A 19001-nucleotide genomic window follows, 5' to 3' on the forward strand; every position below is an offset into this window, starting at 1 on the left:
CTCTCCCCTTCACAGTTCATTTGCTATAATATCACCAACTACGTGAATGTCTTTGTAAAAGAGGCCTACTGTCTCGCCCCTGCTTGAGAATCTTCTATTGTTTCTCCTTGCCAGTAGGGTAAAATTAATTTTTCTTTTAATGATATTCAAAGCCATGAAGAAACCTGGCCCCAAATTCCTTTTCTCTCTTCATCTCTAGCCATTTCTCCTTCTTTCATCCTTGGTTCCCCAACCCTTGGGTATCTCAAGCTGCAGTTGTATTGCTGTTCTTATCACACCTCAACTGGACTGAACTTAGTCATCCTCCCTGCCTTTACTTGTGTTAGCTAGGCTGAGGATGTTCTCCCTGCCTGCTATCAAGAGCAATATATGAACACTTATTTATTAAACACCATACTTTCTCCTTGTTATCAGCTACTATATAAATTAATCTTAGATTATGAACTTACTTATCACATTTTCTGGAGTCTTCCTGGTGTGTGGTGCTATGTTTCTAGGCCTAGGGAAGATCTATGGTTTTGTTTGTTAAATTTTTTTTCTTTAGTTTTTATTTTGAAATAATTGTGGATTCATGTGCAATTTTAATAAATAATATAAAGAGCATTCTTAGAGTCACCCAGTTCCCCCAGTAATAATATCTTGCATAACTATAGTACACATCACAACCAGGAAATAAGACTTTCAAGTCTTATTATTTAAGAAATACATTTCGTAAAGCTATAGCTGCCATAGACAGTGATTACTCTGATGGGTATGGGCAGAGTAAGTTGAAAACCTTCTGGAAAGGATTCACCATTCTAGATGCTGTTAAGAACACTCGTGATTTATGGGAAGAGGTAAAAATACCAACATTAGCAGGAGTTTAGAAGAAGTTGATTCCAGCCCTCCTGGATGACTTTGAGGGGTTCGAGACTTCAGTGGAGGAAGTAACTGCAGATGTGGTAGAAATAGCAAGAGAACTAGAATTAGAAGTGGAGACTGAAGTGCTGCAAATCTCATAAAACTTCAACAGAGGAGAAGTTTTTTTGTGGATGAGCAAAATAAGTTGTTTCTTGAGTTGGAATTTACTCCTGGTGAAGATGCTGTGAAGATTGTTGAAGCAACAACAAAGGATTTAGAATATTACATCAGCCTAGTTGCTAAGTCAGCAGCAGAATTTGAGAGGAATGACTCCAATTTTGAAAGAAGATCTACTGTGGGTAAAATGCTGTCAAACAGTATCGCATGCTACAGAGAAATCAGTCCTGAAAGGAAGATCAATTGATGCAGCACATTTCATTATTGTCTTATTTTAAGAACTTGCCACAGCCACCCCAATCTTTCCACAACCACCATCCTGATCAGCTGTTAACATCAAAGCAAGACCCTCCACCAGCAAAAAGATATAGCTCGCTAAAGGCATAGATGATGATTAGCATTTTTTAGCAATAAAGTATTTTTTGATTAAGATATGTACATTTTTAGACATAATGCTATTTCACGCTTAATAGACTACCATATAGTGTACACATAACTTTTATATGCACTGGGAAGCAAAAACATTCGTGTGACTCACTTTATTGCGATATTTGCTTTATTGTGATGGTCTGGAACTGAGCCTGCAATATCTCTGAGGTATGCCTGCACTGGATTGCTATTGTTGAGTGGGAGGTTATATAAGGTAGTGTAAATGTGAGGGATTGGCCTTCAGAGCACAGGTAGTTCATCCAAGTAAAAGGAGGGATGACAGAGTGTATGGGTACAGAGGCAGAGAAATTGGTAGACGTGGTGGGAGCATATGGACATTATCTTCTGGTAGCTTCATTGTCAGCTGAAAGTGTGGTCATATTAAGGGTTTGAGATGAGAGGAAAAGGTGGGAAATAATTGTCTAGAAGAGTGAGAGAATAAGTGGATTAGAGAAATGTATTAGGATTGTGGGTTAGCTCTAAAGAGTTATGAGAATTTATTTGACATCCATTTAACGTGAGACCAGGTATCATGATTTTGGTTTTCTCCAGGAATATTCTGCTGCACAGACATTGGTATAGTGTAAACAGAATTTTGGATTTAACCAAGGTTGGAATTTGTAGGTCGTAATGATGGAAAGAGAGAGGAGAAAGGGTAATAAGGGTGTGTACATAAGGGAGTGATTATAAGGTGGACCATGAAACCTAGGCTGGGTAAGGAGCTGAGAAGGGAGATTTTGAGAGGAGGTGAGAGAGAGTGGGAAGGGGGAAGGATCAAATGGCTTGTGGGTTCTGATAGGGTTGAGTAATTGTTGGAGTCAGAATCCTAGAGGGGGTGAGTGGCAACAGTGTTGGTCCGAGATTAGATGATTAGAGCAGAGGGGTAGTTATTGGTAATGACAAAATGTGTATTATGACCACTGGAGTGCTATATCTCAGTGAATAGCCTTAGAAGAATTTCACAACCTCTCTGAGCTTTACTTTTCTCATCTGCAAAATGGGGATAATGCCTGTCTTACAAAGTTGTCATGAGGATTGAAGGATATGATAAATGTAAAATACGTGATATAGTACCTAGTACGTCATAGATTCTTGAAAGAATGTTCTTCCTTCCTTTCTTTTATAATTTTGAGCCTCATTTCTTGAACTGAGCAGAATAGCAAAATGCCATACTTACCTTGATATCTTTCCTTATGCTTCAAAATTACATATATGAAGCCTAGTGAAATAGAAATATTTTAAAAATCACTCTATTACCCATTATTATTTTTCCCCAATTGGAATGGAAAACACCACTGCTCTTGGAACTACCACTATTGTGTTAACAAGAAGTACTTACATTTCTGCTACAGTTCTGCTGCTATTATTATTTATTCATTTAAAAGAATCTGTGTGCCCAGAGTTTTTATAGCATTTGCATTTAATTGTTAAAATAGCCCTGTGAGGTACATCGTGCTGGTATTTTTGCTGTTTTTCCACTTGCCAGTTAAGGAAATGAAAGTATAGTGAGATGTGCTATGCATAATTATATTAGTTAAACCAGCACTTGAACCCAGGTCTTCTGACTGACTGGCAACTGAACTCTATGCTTTTCAAGATACCTAGTTGCTGAGGATATGTTTGCCTGCTATAGGTCTGCTAATCTCTAAAGATCTCTTTTTAGACTATATAATGAAAGGATTTTTCTTTTTATTGTACAGTCCTCATAATTTATACATTCATCCATTTATTCATTTTTTCATTCAACAAATGCTTATTGTAACCTTTCTAAATATTAGGCCATGTGCTAGGCCCTTGGAATACTATAGTGAGAAAGACATACACCCCTGTCTTCATGAAATTTTCACTATAGCAAGAGGGACAGACATTAATTAACAGTTATATAATTGAAGGAAAGTGCTGGAGCCATGTGTACAAATAACAGAGAGGGACTTAGCTGAGTCTGTGGGTTGGCTTAGGGGTGATCATGAAAGACTTCCCTGAGGACGTTACATTTAAGCTGAGATTGGAAGGATCAACAGCAGTCAGCTGGATGGAGGGGCAAGGGAGGAGGGTGCTACCTAAGGGGAGAGCACGGATGAAGGGATCTGTCCTTCCTTTTTTCCTTTCTGCCTTCTCTCAGATCACAATTCTCATAACGGTTCTTTCTCATTTTCATTATGACTTAAAAATGTCTTTTAAGTGTAAGTTAATAGTTACAAAGCATAGCACTGAATTTTTCTCTCAGTGCATTCTCTGAGAAAATCGGTTATTTAGATTGCTTAGGAGGGCCTGTGGTGAGCTTATATCCGAGGTTCCATCGGTTCTCATACAGTAAGTCCACAGAAGACATTAATTTTGCTGTTGTTCTTTTTTCCAGTTTTATTGAAAAATAATTGACATATATCACTATATAAGTTTGAGGTGTGCAGCATAATGGTTTGATTTACATATATTGTGAAATAATTGCCACAATAGGTTTAGTTAACATCCATCATCTCATATTAATTTTGCTGCTCCTAAGTCCATCAGTGCTTCTTTGCTGGCACAGCACACAGGATCTTTTTTCCAAAGGAAAGTTAATATACCTTTGCTTAAATACATGAATATTTCTATCTAAACTGATTCATTTGGTATATTACACAAACTAATTCATTACACAAACTAATCATTTGTGTAATGTAATCATAATATACAATTTCTAGGTTTTTTAGTTCTAAGTGGGATGGGGACCCAGGCAGTTTTTTTCTTGTTTTTACACTGTCATCCATTGACCCATAGCTAACATTTTGTGTAGCATGTGGGCTCGTACACTGTTATCATGGAAAATCTGCGTGACACAAGAAGGGAAGACCCAGGAGACAAATATCATAATCTATCAGTGCAAGTACCTCATTTTTAAGAATAAAGTACACTTCTTACATCCATTGTTATGATAAGTTATAAAATATGTTCATAGCTTGTGTGGGAGCATACCAGAACTGACTAAGGCATTTAGCAAAGTAGAAGAGAAGGTTTGAAAAGGAAGTTGGCTACAAAAAGCCAAGGATGAATAATTCTTTGACTTTACCAAGAGATTGCTGAGCACATTTATCAAGCAAAGGTGATGGATGGGACTTGCTTGGAATGACTCCAAGCTACAATGTGAGGCTGGCTAAGCATTATTGCAACAGAGAAACAGATGTAAAGCAACCATACCATAGACTGCTTTTGTCAAACATGTAGACTTCTCAAGCACATATGCAATTGTTCATATTTTATTTCCAGCCACATCAGTTTATGTAAGAGAGTATTATGATGTAGTTGAAAGAGGATGTACTTTAGAGGTACCCAACCTTCATCTCAGTACTGCCAAATTCTTGTGTGATCTAGAGCAACTCTCTGAATCTCTCTGAGCTTCAGTTTCCTCATCTGTAAAATAAGAAAACTATCTTAATGAAATAATGAAACCTGATATTCACAATGATAACCTTGAGAAAGTGAAAGTCCTGGACAAACTGAATTATTCACTAACTTTTGCAGTGTTAGCTTTGTCTGGAATTGTAATCCTTGTATCAGTTTACTCCAGTCTCAAGAATAGCTAGGAAATCAGAACAGCCCCTTTCCAAACTATAGAGGAATAGAGTATATGCCGTGTTTCTGTTTATGTCCGCTAAAAATATTACTACCTATCAACCAGTACAAAATCACTTTCAACTATAAAGAAGATATTCATTCTGTTTGTCAGTGCTAGCCAGTGAGCAAAAGGTTAGCCAACTTCTTCTTTCTTTTCCATGCCTAATACTTTTCTGTCCCTCTTTGAACTTAGGAGCATGTATCCTGTTTGGAAATCTTTTCTCGAGGGAACAATGCAGGTAGCCCAGTCTCGGATCAATATATGTGAAAACTATAAAAACTTCATTTCTGAGCCTGCAAGGACAGTAAGAAGCTTAAAAGAACAGCAACTAAAAAGGGTATTGTTTCTATTTGTTCTTTTCTTATATGCTTTTTAGTATCTCAGTGCTACATTTGTAATCTGTGAGGTTATGTTAAATTGCATTTAACACAGAGCTTTTCTATATGGTCATGAATGTTTCTGATTTCGACATGGATTTTCTGATTTCAACATGTTAGTAGGATTTTTTAAATTTCAACGTGTTCCCTCTAACAACTGTGTTTTGTTAACTGACAAATGTGAGTATAATTTGAAACTGTGGACATTCTGAAAACTCAGTAAACACTTCTGACAAATATCACTCTTCAGCTTAAGTAAATAGATCTACTTAGTTTCACAATATTGGTATAGTTTGGTGTATATTAAAATAGTTACAATGTTATTAATCCCACTGTCTTGAAAAAATGTCTTAATCCAGTCATTTTGTATAATAATTTAAAGGAAGTTGACACATTTTGACCAGCTATAGCAAACTTATTACCAAAAATGGTATTCTGTCAAGTTTATAGGTTATATAAAAGTAAAAGTTTTCAAATGTGTTTCTTTGATTATATAGAAATTAAAAATTCATAGAAAAAAATCATCATTAGATGTGATTTTTATGAAAAGCTTGCTCTTAAAAGTAGATGATTAAATTGTGTCCTTTTTGGAAATAGAGTTACAAAAATAGAGATTATCATGATGCCTAATCAGTAAATTTTTCTAATGGAAGTATTAATATTTTATAAAATATTACAGTAATTATTTAAGGAAATAATATTTCAGAAGCCATCCAGTGTTTTGATTCTAGCACTCATTTGGATTTTCAGAACTTTTTTGCACACAAAAACTAAAAAACTTATTCTTCCTTGTTTGCCAAAGATGATTTCAGTAGCATGAAATCAGTATGTTAAATGTATATAGTGTGTATATAAAATTTTAACTTCTTTCAAGCATTCATGTAATATCACTTAGTTTTAACATATTTGTATAAGAATGCCCTTATCTTTGCTCAAAATTACCTCTTTCAAAACAAACATGGTGAATAAACTATGTGACCACTGACCAAACAATGCTTTCTAGTTGGAAGAAAATGTGTGTGTGTGTGTGTGTGTGTGTGTATCCATCCATGCATGCAGAGAGAGGGTAGGAGATAGGAATAGAGAATGAATGCTAGTGTAACTTCCCAACCCGGGGGAAATACTGCATTTCACATAGCCAGTGCATTCACGAAATGTAACTGAATTACTGGAATGTTGTGACTTTCTCAGTATCAGAGTCATTTCAAAGAGTTTACCTTTTGTGCTTCTTTTGTTGTCTCTAACCTGAATTTAACTAGCCTTCCTGGCCAAAGAACATTTGGTGAGAATTGACAAGTCCTCATATCTGTGAATTAACTTGTTTTATATTATAGCTGATAATAATGGTGTTTATGTTCCATCTAAGCAATTGTTAAACATTAAGTACATATTGGGCATACCTGTCAGGGCTCTAAGATTACAAATGACAGAAACCCACTTCAAACTGGCTTAAGCCAAGAAGAGAATGTATTAGTTTACATGACTGAAAATTCCAGCATAGATGGAATCCGGGCAAGAGTGGATCCAGGTGCTCAAATGATGGTATCAGAATTCAGTCTTTCTTCCTATCCATTAGCTCTGCTTTCCCCAATAGCTTCGTTCTTCAGCAACTCTCTCCACATGGTGGCCCCCAGAGTGCCTGATTTACAAGTCTTACAGCTAGCAACACTACATTTTTCATTTTCCCAAAAGTTTCAACAGAAGTACCAGAATTGGGGCTCATTGGCTTATCTTGGGTCACAGCCCTCCCCTTGAGTCAGGGCTTTCAGTCCTCATGCAAACTACATGGACCAAAAATGGGGAAGGATGATTCTCCAAAGGAAAATTGAGATGGATTCCCCAAGAAAAAACAAGGGGAGTAGAAAGAGCTAGCAAAAGCAACAGATAGCCACTATAATTGGCTTCTCCAGTTGTACTTCCAAAACTTTACAACCAAGTGATCAGTAAATCATCTATTTTCTTCCTTTTCTTGTCCAACCCTCCCCCTTTCTTTTGCCTTCTTTTGGATTAATCTCATATTTTTCTCTACTTTTTTTTTTTTTAATTTTAGTGTGATAATACAATATAAGATCTTCCCCCGTTAACAGATTTTTAAGTGTATGATAGAGTATTGTTATTTCTGTAGGTACAATGTTGTACAGCAGATCCCTGGAACTTGCTCATTTTGTATAACTGTAGTTTTCTACCTATTGATCAGCAACTCCCTCTTTTCTCTTCCTCCACCTCCTGCCAACCAGAATTCTATTATTTGCTTCCATGGGTTTGAGTATTTCAGATACTTGGTGTAAGTGGAATCGTGTGGTATTTGTCCTTCTGTTACTGGCTTATTTCACTTAGCATAACGTCCTCCAGGTTCATCCATGTTGTTGTATGTTGTAGGATTTCCTTCTTTTTTAAGGCTATAATATTCCATTGTATATATATGCCACACTTTTTTACACATTCATGTGTAGACCGACATTTTGGTTGTTCACACATTTTGGCTTTTGTGAATAGTGCTTCAGTGAACATGGGAGTGCTAATATCTCTTCTAGATCCTCATTTCAGTTCTTTTGGACACATAGCCAGAAGTGGGATTGCTGGATAATATGGTAGTTCTATTTTTAATTTTTTGAGGAAGCACCATACTGTTTTCCATAGCAGCTGCACCGTTTTGCATTTTGCACAAAGATTCGAATTTTCCACAACCTTGCCAGTGCTTGTTGTCCTCTGGTTGGTTGGTTGGTTGGTTGTTTTTTGCTGAAGAAGATTATCCCTGAGCTAATATCTATTGCCAATCTTCCTCTTTTTTTTTGATTAAGGAAGATTAGCCCTGAGCTAACATCTGTGCCAGTCTTCCTCCACTTTCTATGTGGGTTGCCACCACAGCGTGGCTGATGAGTGGTATAGGTCTGAACCTGTGAACCCAGGCCACCAAAGTGGAGCACACTCAACTTAACCACTATGCCATGGGGTCAGCCCCTGTCTTGGTTTTTTGATAATAACCATCCTAACAGGTGTGAGGTAATAACTCATTGTGATTTTGATTTGAATTTCCCTGGTGATTAGCACAATCTTATTTTTTTATTATCAGTTTTTCTTCTGTTATTAGCTTTTGAATTTTATAGTTTTATACTATGCTTTTAGTAATTACCTTGGAGATTACAGTATGCCTCCCTGACTTAGAACAGTTTACCTTGAATGCACTTTTACTGTTCTCCAAACTTTGCTCTAAATAAATTTATTAAAATCTACCTTGAATTAGTATTTTACCACCTCATGAACAATGTAAAAATCTTCCAACAGTATAATTCCATTTACCTCCCCTTTATGACTCTTATGCTGTTAGACCTTTTGACTCTGTCCATATGCCTTTTGTACTTTTTCTGTGTTTTCTGTATTTCTACTCTTTTTTCTCTCTGTACTTTAGTCTGAATATTTTCCACTGATATCTTGCAGTTCATTAATACTCTGTTCTGCTATTTCTAACCTGTTTTTAAAACTTATCTTTTGGAATATTTTTTTTCCTTTGGAATCTTAATGTATTTTTCAGTTCTAGAATTTTGACTTTTTAAAAATGATTCCATGAAGAGGTGCACTTCTCCATGTTTTTCCTTTATCTTCTTGAATATGTTACTCCTAATCTCTGTTTCATAGTTTCACCATCTGAATTACTGTAAGTCTCTTTTTATTGTGTGTTGTTTTTCTTGGGTTTTGGTTATTTGGGTCTGCTATTTTAGAATGCCTCACGATGCTAGACATTGTGGATAAACATTGTAGAGGCTCTGGAAGATGTTTTCTATTTCCAAAGAGAGTATAGGTTTCTGGCAGGCAGAGTACTATCAGATCACCTTGATCCTATTAGGGTCTGGTTTTAGGCTTTTTAGGGCTGGTCTGTTTCACTTTTGTCCTTGTTCCTAGGGTCTTACCTGAAAGTGTGGGGTGCTTACCAAAGCCCTTCTATTGTGACAAGACTTGGACTCCATCCTTTGTCTTCTCAGCATCTTGTAGCCGCCCTGATTGTCTGATCACTGCTCAGCTCCCTTAGTCTTTCAGCTCCTGTCCCTAACAGGATTTCTTGAAATTTCACCCCACACATGTCATTTTTAGAAGTCAACTGATGACTCAGGCAGAAATTGCATACAGAAATTTTCCCATTCTCTCCATTTCCTAATTGATTGTGTTTCTATACAACCTTTATGTTTATTATTTTTTATTTCTGGATGAAATTTTTATTTATTCTGCTTTATTTAATCATACCTCTGTTTTTAGATATTACCACCAAGTCTGCAATAAAAGTTAACTTTTTTCTTTTAAGTTATTTTCTTAGGATAAATTTCCAGGACATGACTACTGGGTCAGAGAAGCTACTAGTTTGTGGGACCTAGAAGTATTGGCCCAAGTTACTTTTATTTTTATCCCTGAATTCAAGTTATGAGCAAGTCTGTCTATCCTTGTATCTGTGTCATCCTCAGGAATCATACTTTTAATTTCTTCACTAGGATCCTGAATTATAATATCCAAACTTTCCATCATTTTGCATGATCCCTTAGCCTTAATGTAAATTTGTACTTATTTCTGTGTCTGCTCAGGGCTCATAACTCTTGGGAAAGAGCGGAGCGTATATCACACCAAGGCTCTTCTTAGCACAGGCATTATTAAGCTCTTTTTAAGTATGTAACTTAGTCCACTCCAGAAAACTGGATTCCTACAGAAGAAATTTATTTTAAAAGTTGGAAAGTAAATCCTAGGTAATCTTTTCCTTTGCAAATTAAGTTTGATGAGTTTTATTTAATAAATATTTTTGGTATTTTGCTATGCTCAGAGCACTTCCCTATAAAGAAGAACCCAAGATACTCTGACTGGAAGCAGTTCACTTGGGTGATGGAAAACATTTGGTTGTGGATTTACTGAATGTTAGGGAAGAAAGGATCACAAGTGATCTCTTCAGTGTGCATACAGGCTATCTCTAGGGTTGGTTGATAAACAATATCACAGAAACTTATGTAAAGGGAAAAAAGCAAGTAGGAAGAGAATCAACCAGAGTCTTCTGATGCAATTTTTGAGAAATTCTTTTTAAAGATACGAACTACCACAAAATGCATCTGATATTATAGCACATATGAAAAGTAATTTAATTAATAACCTTTTATAGATGAAAATGAATTAAGTAATTTCCATAAGATGTTTGTTTACCCAGGACTAAGGAGAGATGTCTTGTTCTTCAGAGGGTAGGAATGTAAGGAGGAGTGACTGTGTGTACGTGTGTGTGTGTGTGCTCATGTACAGATGGTGTTCGCTGTGTGTGGATGTACTGAGACCCTATCCACATGGCTTGCAATCCCCAGGAAAACCTTGGACCTACTGTGTTTAGTTTCCTCTCAAAAGACTCAAATTAGCAGACCCTTTCACTGCATATCTATCACCACAGGACTCTCGGGCTTCCCTTCGTTGACTGCTTTTTCTGAGGCTAAGCTCCATTGTTTGAGATGAACATTTTGGATCTAGATACCTTCCACCTGACTCCTCTTTTAGATAATCCATCCTATTTTCTCATTAAACACAGTTGTATCTTTCAGACCATGCCTCAGTTTTTGGTTTTTAATATCTAATTGTAGGCATGGAGCACTCTCTCAGCTCTTCACAGTTGCAAATGTCCCATTATGGGGATGTTTAGCACTTCTCTATGGGAGTGTCAGGTTGTCATAGTATTATTTATTATAGAAGAAGAGGTTTCTGTATAATAAGTACTATTAAGAATTAAGGAGAGGGGGCCGGCCCAGTGGTGCAGCGGTTAAGTTTGCATGTTCTGCTTTGGCGGCCCGGGGTTCACTGGTTCGGATCCCAGGTGCAGACATGGCACCACTTGGCAAAAGCCATGCTGTGGTAGGCGTCCCACATATAAAATAGAGGATGATGGGCATGGATGTTAGCTCAGGGCCAGTCTTCCTCAGCAAAAAGAGGAGGATTGGCAGCAGTTAGCTCAGGGCTAATCTTCCTCAAAAAAAAAAGAAAAGAAAAATTTTATGCAAGATGAAAGCTTACTATTTTAGTATATCTATACAATGAGAGATTAATCAGCCATAAAAAGGAGTGAATAATTAATACATGATACAACATAAATGAACCCTGAAAACATTATGCTAAGTGAAACAAGTGGGGCAATAAGGCCACGTAATATAATTCCATGTATGTGAAATGTCCAGAATACAAAATTCACAGAGACAGAAAGTAGATTAGTGGTTGCCAAGGGTTAGGGGTAGGGGGAAGTAGGGAATGACTGCTAACGGGTATGGAGTTTCTTTTTAGGGTGATGAAAACGTTCTGGAAATAGATAGTGGTAATGATTGTACAACCTTGTGAATATACTAAAAACCACCAAATTGTACACGTTAAAAACGTGAATTTCAGGGTCAGCCTGGTGGCACAGTGGTTAAGTTCATGCACTCTGCTTTGGTGGCCTGGGGTTCGCAGGTTCAGATCCTGGGCATTGACCCATATACCGCTCATCAAGCCATCTTGTGGCAGCATCCCACATACAAAATAGAGGAAGATTGGCACAGATGTTAGCTTAGCAACAATCTTCCTGAAGCAAAAAAAAGAAGAAGATTGGCAACAGATGTTAGCTTGGGGCCAATCTTCCTCACACACATACACAAAAAGCTTACTATTTTAAGATAAAGTATTTCTAAAGGAGACCTTAAAAACATGGTTATCATAAATCTGGGGTACACATTATAATGGGTTACATGGTAAATGATACCATCACTTCCTCACTATATGACTTTGGGTAAGTTATTTAACTTCTTTAAGTCTGTTTCTTCATCTTAAAATGGGGCTAATAATATGAATATTTTATCACAGAGTCATTTTGAGAACTAAATGTGATAATACCCATAAAGTACTAAACATAGTGCCTTGTGTCTGTGTCCACAGGGAGTTTTCTTAAGTGTAACTAAACATTCAAACTCTCATGGTTATCGTAGGCCACACCTGCCATGAGGCTTACTTAGAAGAACATTATGACAGAGAACACAGTTGACCAGCAGAGCAGTATCCAGCATTAGTAGAATTGGTTCTCCCACCAGTGTATGTCTCAGTCTAAATAGCCAACCAGAGTTGTTCTGTTTGGTCCCCCAGGCGACAGGTCTGGGGCAAGGGAATGAGATTCACATGTGCAGGGGTAGCCCCAGGACCTAAAGGAGACTAAAATCTTTTGTTACAGCTCTACAGACAGAGCTTCCAAGTCCCTGCAAGGGACTTGTCCAGATACAGGAATCACCGTATTCACGGAGCCCACAGCCAAGCCTTCTCCATCAGATATTGATAGTTCATTTGTAGTTTCTCCCAAATTGATGCAATTTACCTATAAGGGTTCATAAGCAATGTTGCTGAGTAATATAGTTGACATGCGTCTTCATCAGGTTTCTGTTGAAACACAGACCTAGAAAGTTAAGCCAAGGTCCGGTTTTCATGCAGAGGAGAAAGAGAGAGTGGGTTTTTTTAACCCTTTATTTACAGCCTAACACTTACGAAGTGCTCAATAAATGTGCCCATAGGGAGCCTTCCAGATCTTTTACTTTCTGTAAAGTAGTGCCTTTCTTAACACCTAACAATTTCTGGGAAACTCTAGCCTGTATGTCACGTGTCTAAGTTTAAGTTTATTTGTGTGTTATCTTCACTCTTCTGATGTCCTTGCTCTACTCCACACTGTTCAGCCTGGAACGATAGTCTCTCACCGATGTCTCCTGTGCTTTGCTAAGCTTTTGTCAGTCTCCACCACGTGCTGACAGAGCTATTGCAGGCTCAAGTTTCTCAGTAGGGGCTGCCCTGAACTGGGCTCAGGCTAGAGAAACTGTTCCGTGGTTTGTTTCACACTGGGAAAAATGAGTCCCCTTTGGATGTCCAGAAGGGTCCCGAAGCAGTGTTACTTTGGCCCCAATTTGTTATAAGAGTTTATTGATTAAACATTTCTTTGAGTTATTATGTCTGTCCCCTCTCCTAGAACGTATGTTTCAAGAGATGAGTTGGGGGGAGTTTTGAGTAACAATTGTTATGTGGTACCCAGGTTTCGTGCTTCTCTCCTTCATTTTGGGCGTATCAAGTGAGACTTCTCAGATTTCACTCCTTCTTTCCTTGGGGTGAATTCTGCAGTACCCTTTGCACCATCAGTTCCCCAAACATGTAGAGAGAGATATAACGTATATTAAGATTATGAAGAAATACAGAATTGCTTTATTCTTTTGCCATTATTGCCATGATATCTGCAATAGCGAGGGCATTTTCATTGTTGATCTTCCTCCCTTACTGTCGGTCAGCAGCTCTCAGAGGTTATTTCTCAAAGCAGAATTGTTAAGCAGACTGTGACACGGTGCGATCATTCCTTGAGCTGGGGGTACCAGCTGTTGTGCATTGGATTTTAACCTGCAATTTGAAGGGGACTAAAACTGCTGATTCTTCTCCTGGATTTCTATCCCAAGGGCATAGTGCACAGACCTGAGGACAAACTCGTTTTCTGTAAGCCTGAAAACTAAAATCATAATAATTGCACTTTTTGTTTTACAGTGTGTGGACCAGTTGACAAAGATCCAAACCGAATTACAAGAGACAGTGAAAGATTTAGCTAAAGGCAAAAAGAAGTACTTTGAGACTGAACAGATGGCTCATGCAGTACGAGAGAAAGCTGACATCGAGGCAAAGTACGTGTTTTAGAATTTCTGAAAAAATGATTTGGCAAATAAATATTATTTTTGCCAATACTTTGTTTTCTGTTAATACAGGGGATAGACACATACTTAGGTTATGTTGCTTTCGTCTGACCTATAAATGTTACATACTTTAGACCAAATTGTTCTTTTATATTGGCTGATTTTATTTAAATTAATATAGCAAAATGGGAATATTTGATCAGTTTTCACATTAAATTGAATTTTGAAAAGGAAAGAAGACAGATGGACTTTGTATCGAAAGTTTAGTAAAAGTCTAGTTAAAGTTGCTCTAGTGTCTGAATATCAGGGTTTAAGAGCCTCATTTTTCTCATGCTAGACTCTAAATCAGTTGTAGCTGGAAATCCCTGCTCCTCAGCATGCTGTTGAAGGGCCATGGACACATCCCATGAGCAAGAGCGCTGACCTCAGTATGGAAACCCTGCCCCAGGCACAGTTTTTCTCTTACATGACATTCTAATATATATACTTTTTTAATTTGTGCTTTAGCAAGTGTGTGAATTTTTGTTTCATTATATGTGAATTACAAATCCTTTATTTTGAGAACAATTAGGAAAAAAGGAACTTGCACTTGGTAATAGAAAGAGATATAAAGCAAGCAGTAGAGATTTTTGCAATGACAACTTGAGGAAAGATAAAAAGTTCTTGAGAAAAAATAAATCTGTGTTATAGAATGAGGCTCTGAAGAGGTCTGTGAGGAGAGCTGAACCTCCCACCGAGTCAGCTTACTGGTGCAAAATCTAGGAGTCTGGACTTCCAGTCATGAAATCAGAAAGGCTATGAACATTTGTACAGACTAGCAAGGAGTGGGGACTGTCTTTCTAATATGTTTTTTAGCTGCAAGAAATTAATCAATCTCATGTAAGCATTTTGTGAAAATTTAGGGGCTCCTGGAAAGTTTATTTCGTACCAAGGGAAGGTAAATGAATACTCAAAGTACTGAATATTACTGGAAAACCTATTTAATATTTCCCTAATTTAGTTTGTTGTCTTTATTATTTTATTTTTGTGAGCAGCCAAGTGTTTCCTGTACTTTCATCGTGTCAATGAACCTGTCTTCCCCTAGGACCTGAAGTATCTAGATTAAGTGATCTCCATTAGAAATATCCAGTCATGGTGGTTTTGAGGAACTTGTTTTTTAAAATTCTCAGGGATTCTAGAACAGAGAGTTGACAGATTTGTAGAGTGTATATAAATACTTACTTTAGCCGAAGCCCACAGGGTGAAAATGAGGACAATTGTGGGCCTTTCCTGAGAAGTATAGATTTGACAGGATCTAATTCAGAGATGCTGATTACAAGGATCTGCCTTCTAATATGGCACAAATTCAAGGGGGCTACAGCAAATTAGACATTTTAGTTCAGAGTGTAACTTTTCTGGAAAATTAATTCAACTACAGAGTAAGAAATGCCTCTTCATTCACTCACTAAATGTTTATTGAATAATTACTTTATATTGGGTATTGTGGGTTACAGAGGTGAGTAAGATAAGTTTTGCGCCCTCAAGAAGTTTAAAGCCTAGAATTAAAGACAAATGTGTGTAAAAGTAACTGTATGATTTGTTTTTTCACAGTAAACTCAAAGAAGTTAAGTATCTAAAGTCACTCACCTAGTAACTAATTTATTTACAGTAGTTATGTGAAAACACTGTTTTGTAAGCATAGAAAATGGAGAGGTTAATTTTGCCTAATGAAAAAGGGAACCTTTATAGAAGTGCTGTGAGGACAGAATCTTGAAGAATGAATAAGTAGAGATGAGAAATAAGATCAGGAAGAGGAAGTAAAAACTGGACTACATATGGTTTTGGTGGATGGTTTGACAGATGGTGAGATGTGCACATTAGGAGAGAGTGTAGAAGGAAGAGGGATACAGTTGAAGGGAAGGGTGAGTTCCAGTTTGGAGATGTTGGTTCTGAAGAACCTTTGGCACATTGGGGTGAATAATGTTTGGTAGGGAGTCATATATGTAACTCTCAGATGAGAATTTGGGCCTAAAGATCTCACTTTTAGGGGCCAGTTGCCTATCAGATGAGCGTGATCAGGATGAAATCATGTATAAAATGAGATGAGAAGTTGAGTTTGGAACCCTAAGGAACATTAACGTTTGGAAGGTCAATGAGGAAGAAGAATGTGCAGTATAGTTCATTTTTTTGTATATATCTCATTTGTTCTAGGTCATAATCTTTGAGGACAAGAACTGTGTTATTCTATCTATTACTAATACCTACTTTAGTACCACACAAGAATTATATGAGGGTTATCAAATGAAGCAGAAGCCAGAAATTTAAAACCTTATATTGGAAAATCCAGATGCAACACAGACTATTTGGATAATGACTACAAAAAAAAGGAGAATTTATAGTATCCCAAACAGTCTTTCTTAACCCTGAACAGCCTGTCTCAAAATTTAAAGTTTGTGGTCTTTGCTTTTCTAGATTAATATGAATAAGATTCTGATTAATAAAAACAAAAACCCTGTGAAATATGAATATGACCAGGTAGAAAATAACAGGAATGTGTTGAACCCAATTTTTTTTAACAGTGGGGAAGTGATTGGGGTATGTATGTGTACGTCCCTGAATGTTTCTCTCTTGTTAGAAAGAGGAGAGGCTGCTTTTGCTCTCCTCCTCACATTTATTCTGCAGAGACTGGCTTTCTCTGTCTTCAATCCCAAGTGGTCTGCAACTTTACTACATATTATGGTATAACTGCCAGCACATGCATTGAATTCTCCCATGGCAATCACCATGACACTGCAGTCAAGACAAACATTGCAGCTTTAGAAATCACTGGTCGTGGGACTGCTAGCATTTGTTGACTTTCTCCTTATGGTTATCTCTAGTTGTTTGGGTAAAACCAACATATTTTTACTACTGATTGTTAGATTATGGTTTCTCTGTGATGCTGAAAGAAATAGGGACACCAAAATGAGAAAAGATTAAATAGAACAAAATCATTTACGGCAGGGAGTCCAAGGACTCTCACTGTGTTCGGAATACTATGTTAAGAGAGGAGGCGGCACACAGTCAAGCACCCAAACAAGAACATCTTTTAATGGGAGAAATAAAGAAATTAAGGACTTTCTAGAGCCTAGTCAATATCATACTGTAGATTGCATTCCTGGCGTTGTTCTAGCCTGTCACACATGGCTCTGAAAACCTGCTCATCTTTGCCTCTATAGGTTGGTTATCCCTGGGCTTCTTTAAGCTTCCTTGCAGGAACTAAAGTGTGTGTAATTGTATGATGTGGGAATAACCTATAGTTTGATGACTCTTATTTATTATGAGATACCAATATATTGTGTTGTCAAATTGTATTTTTGTCACTCAGGATATTGTTATTTTATTAATTTCAATATATCTTGTTTCACCATTATATTTTTTCTGTATTAAAATAAAGGAAAATAATCATTGCTGTTGTTTTTCCATTTTTTAGTTCTCTTTTAGAATAGTGTTGTGGAAAGGGTCACTTTTTAAAAAATTAGTAATTATAATATTTAATCATTTTATTGTGATATAATCTGATAATTTTATTAAACATACTTTTCTATTTTTATTATAGATCTAAACTTAGTCTTTTTCAATCAAGAATCAGTTTACAGAAGGCAAGTGTAAAGGTGAGTTTTTGAAAACTGTATTTCACAATTGAGAAACTTTAGCTTATAAAAAAAGAATTGGGTCTTTTGAGGTGGAGGTCAACTGGTTCCACCTACTTTAGAGAAGCATTTTAGTCACTAACTTAGAGAAGAACTTTCCTTCCCAATTCGTGGTTGTTTTTCCCCCAGGTGTCAGCACTTTGTACACTGCTTGCTTCACAAGATTGCTTCGCAGATGGGTTTCTATACCTTACCTGCTTAGGTAGCCTGTTGTCTTTAACTCTTAGTCCAAGAGAATCAGTCCACGGGCTTTAGAAAGCTCTACAAATTCCATTTCATTCGGATTTATACCCTGAGCAGATATTCTGGGCCAAATGCAAGTGAGTTTTTTCTGTGGGACCCTCAAGCTGTGGAATACCTGATAAGTAAGGTTAGTGACCTGCCTTTGGCTGCCAGGCCCCCCTCCTAGCATACAGTTCTTTGGCACATCAGGAGTGCTGATTTTTTAAAAACTATTTTCTAACTCCAACAGATTTACCCATGTCTTCGAAGATAAGGTATTTACTTAATGTGGAAACCTTTATTTTCCCATCTGAATAAAGTGTGCAGAATATTTTGAAGTTCTCTAAAAAGCTTTGGAAGTTTAAGTGTAAATAACAAATACAGTCATGCATCACTTAATGACGGAGCCACGTTCTGAGAAATATGTTGTTAGGCGATTTTGTCATTGTGTCAACATCATAGAGTGTACTTACCAAACCTAGATAGTATAGCTTACTGTACTAGGCTCTATGGTACTAATCTTATGGGACCACCATCATATATGCAATTCGTCGTGGACCGAAACATCATTTTGCATGACCGTATTTGAAAGCACTCGTACCGTGTGTAACAGTTCTAGTCACTGTTTATTTAAGTCCTCAATGGTGTTGAATAATTTTTATCTGCATATAAATGTTTCTCAACACGGTTACTTTTACTCTTGTTGAGGAGCTATTAATTGCCAACTAATAGTGGTATCCTCCTATGTTTGCAGTGCAATATCAGTTTTTACTGATTTCTTTTTCTTTTACTGTATTTTAGTTAAAAGCTCGGCGATCTGAGTGTAATTCCAAAGCTACCCATGCAAGGAATGATTACCTTCTTACGTTAGCAGCAGCAAATGCACATCAGGATCGCTACTATCAAACAGATTTAGTTAACATTATGAAGGTAATCCAGCCTTAACATCTGTGGTAATTTTGTTTCATTAAAGACGAAAACAACTCGTGAGTTGAGTGTTGGG

General features: G+C 37.0%; 1 protein-coding gene across 5 annotated transcripts in view; it reads left to right on the forward strand.

Annotated features, from left to right (window-relative positions):
* The window catches only part of FCHSD2 (FCH and double SH3 domains 2), a 276252-nt gene that overhangs the window by 144026 nt on the left and 113225 nt on the right, over positions 1–19001 (forward strand). For 4 of the 5 annotated variants that reach the window (XM_014842037.3, XM_014842036.3, XM_070490775.1 and 1 more), the window contains exons 5-8: positions 5234–5378; positions 13963–14096; positions 17683–17737; positions 18800–18928. In XM_014842037.3, the coding sequence (XP_014697523.2) occupies positions 5234–5378; positions 13963–14096; positions 17683–17737; positions 18800–18928 (463 nt within the window). The remainder of the gene's footprint in view (positions 1–5233; positions 5379–13962; positions 14097–17682; positions 17738–18799; positions 18929–19001) is intronic. The other variant, XM_070490776.1, reaches the window with a different exon arrangement.

Source organism: Equus asinus, chromosome 20, assembly GCF_041296235.1.
Source record: "Equus asinus isolate D_3611 breed Donkey chromosome 20, EquAss-T2T_v2, whole genome shotgun sequence".
Taxonomy (NCBI): domain Eukaryota; kingdom Metazoa; phylum Chordata; class Mammalia; order Perissodactyla; family Equidae; genus Equus; species Equus asinus.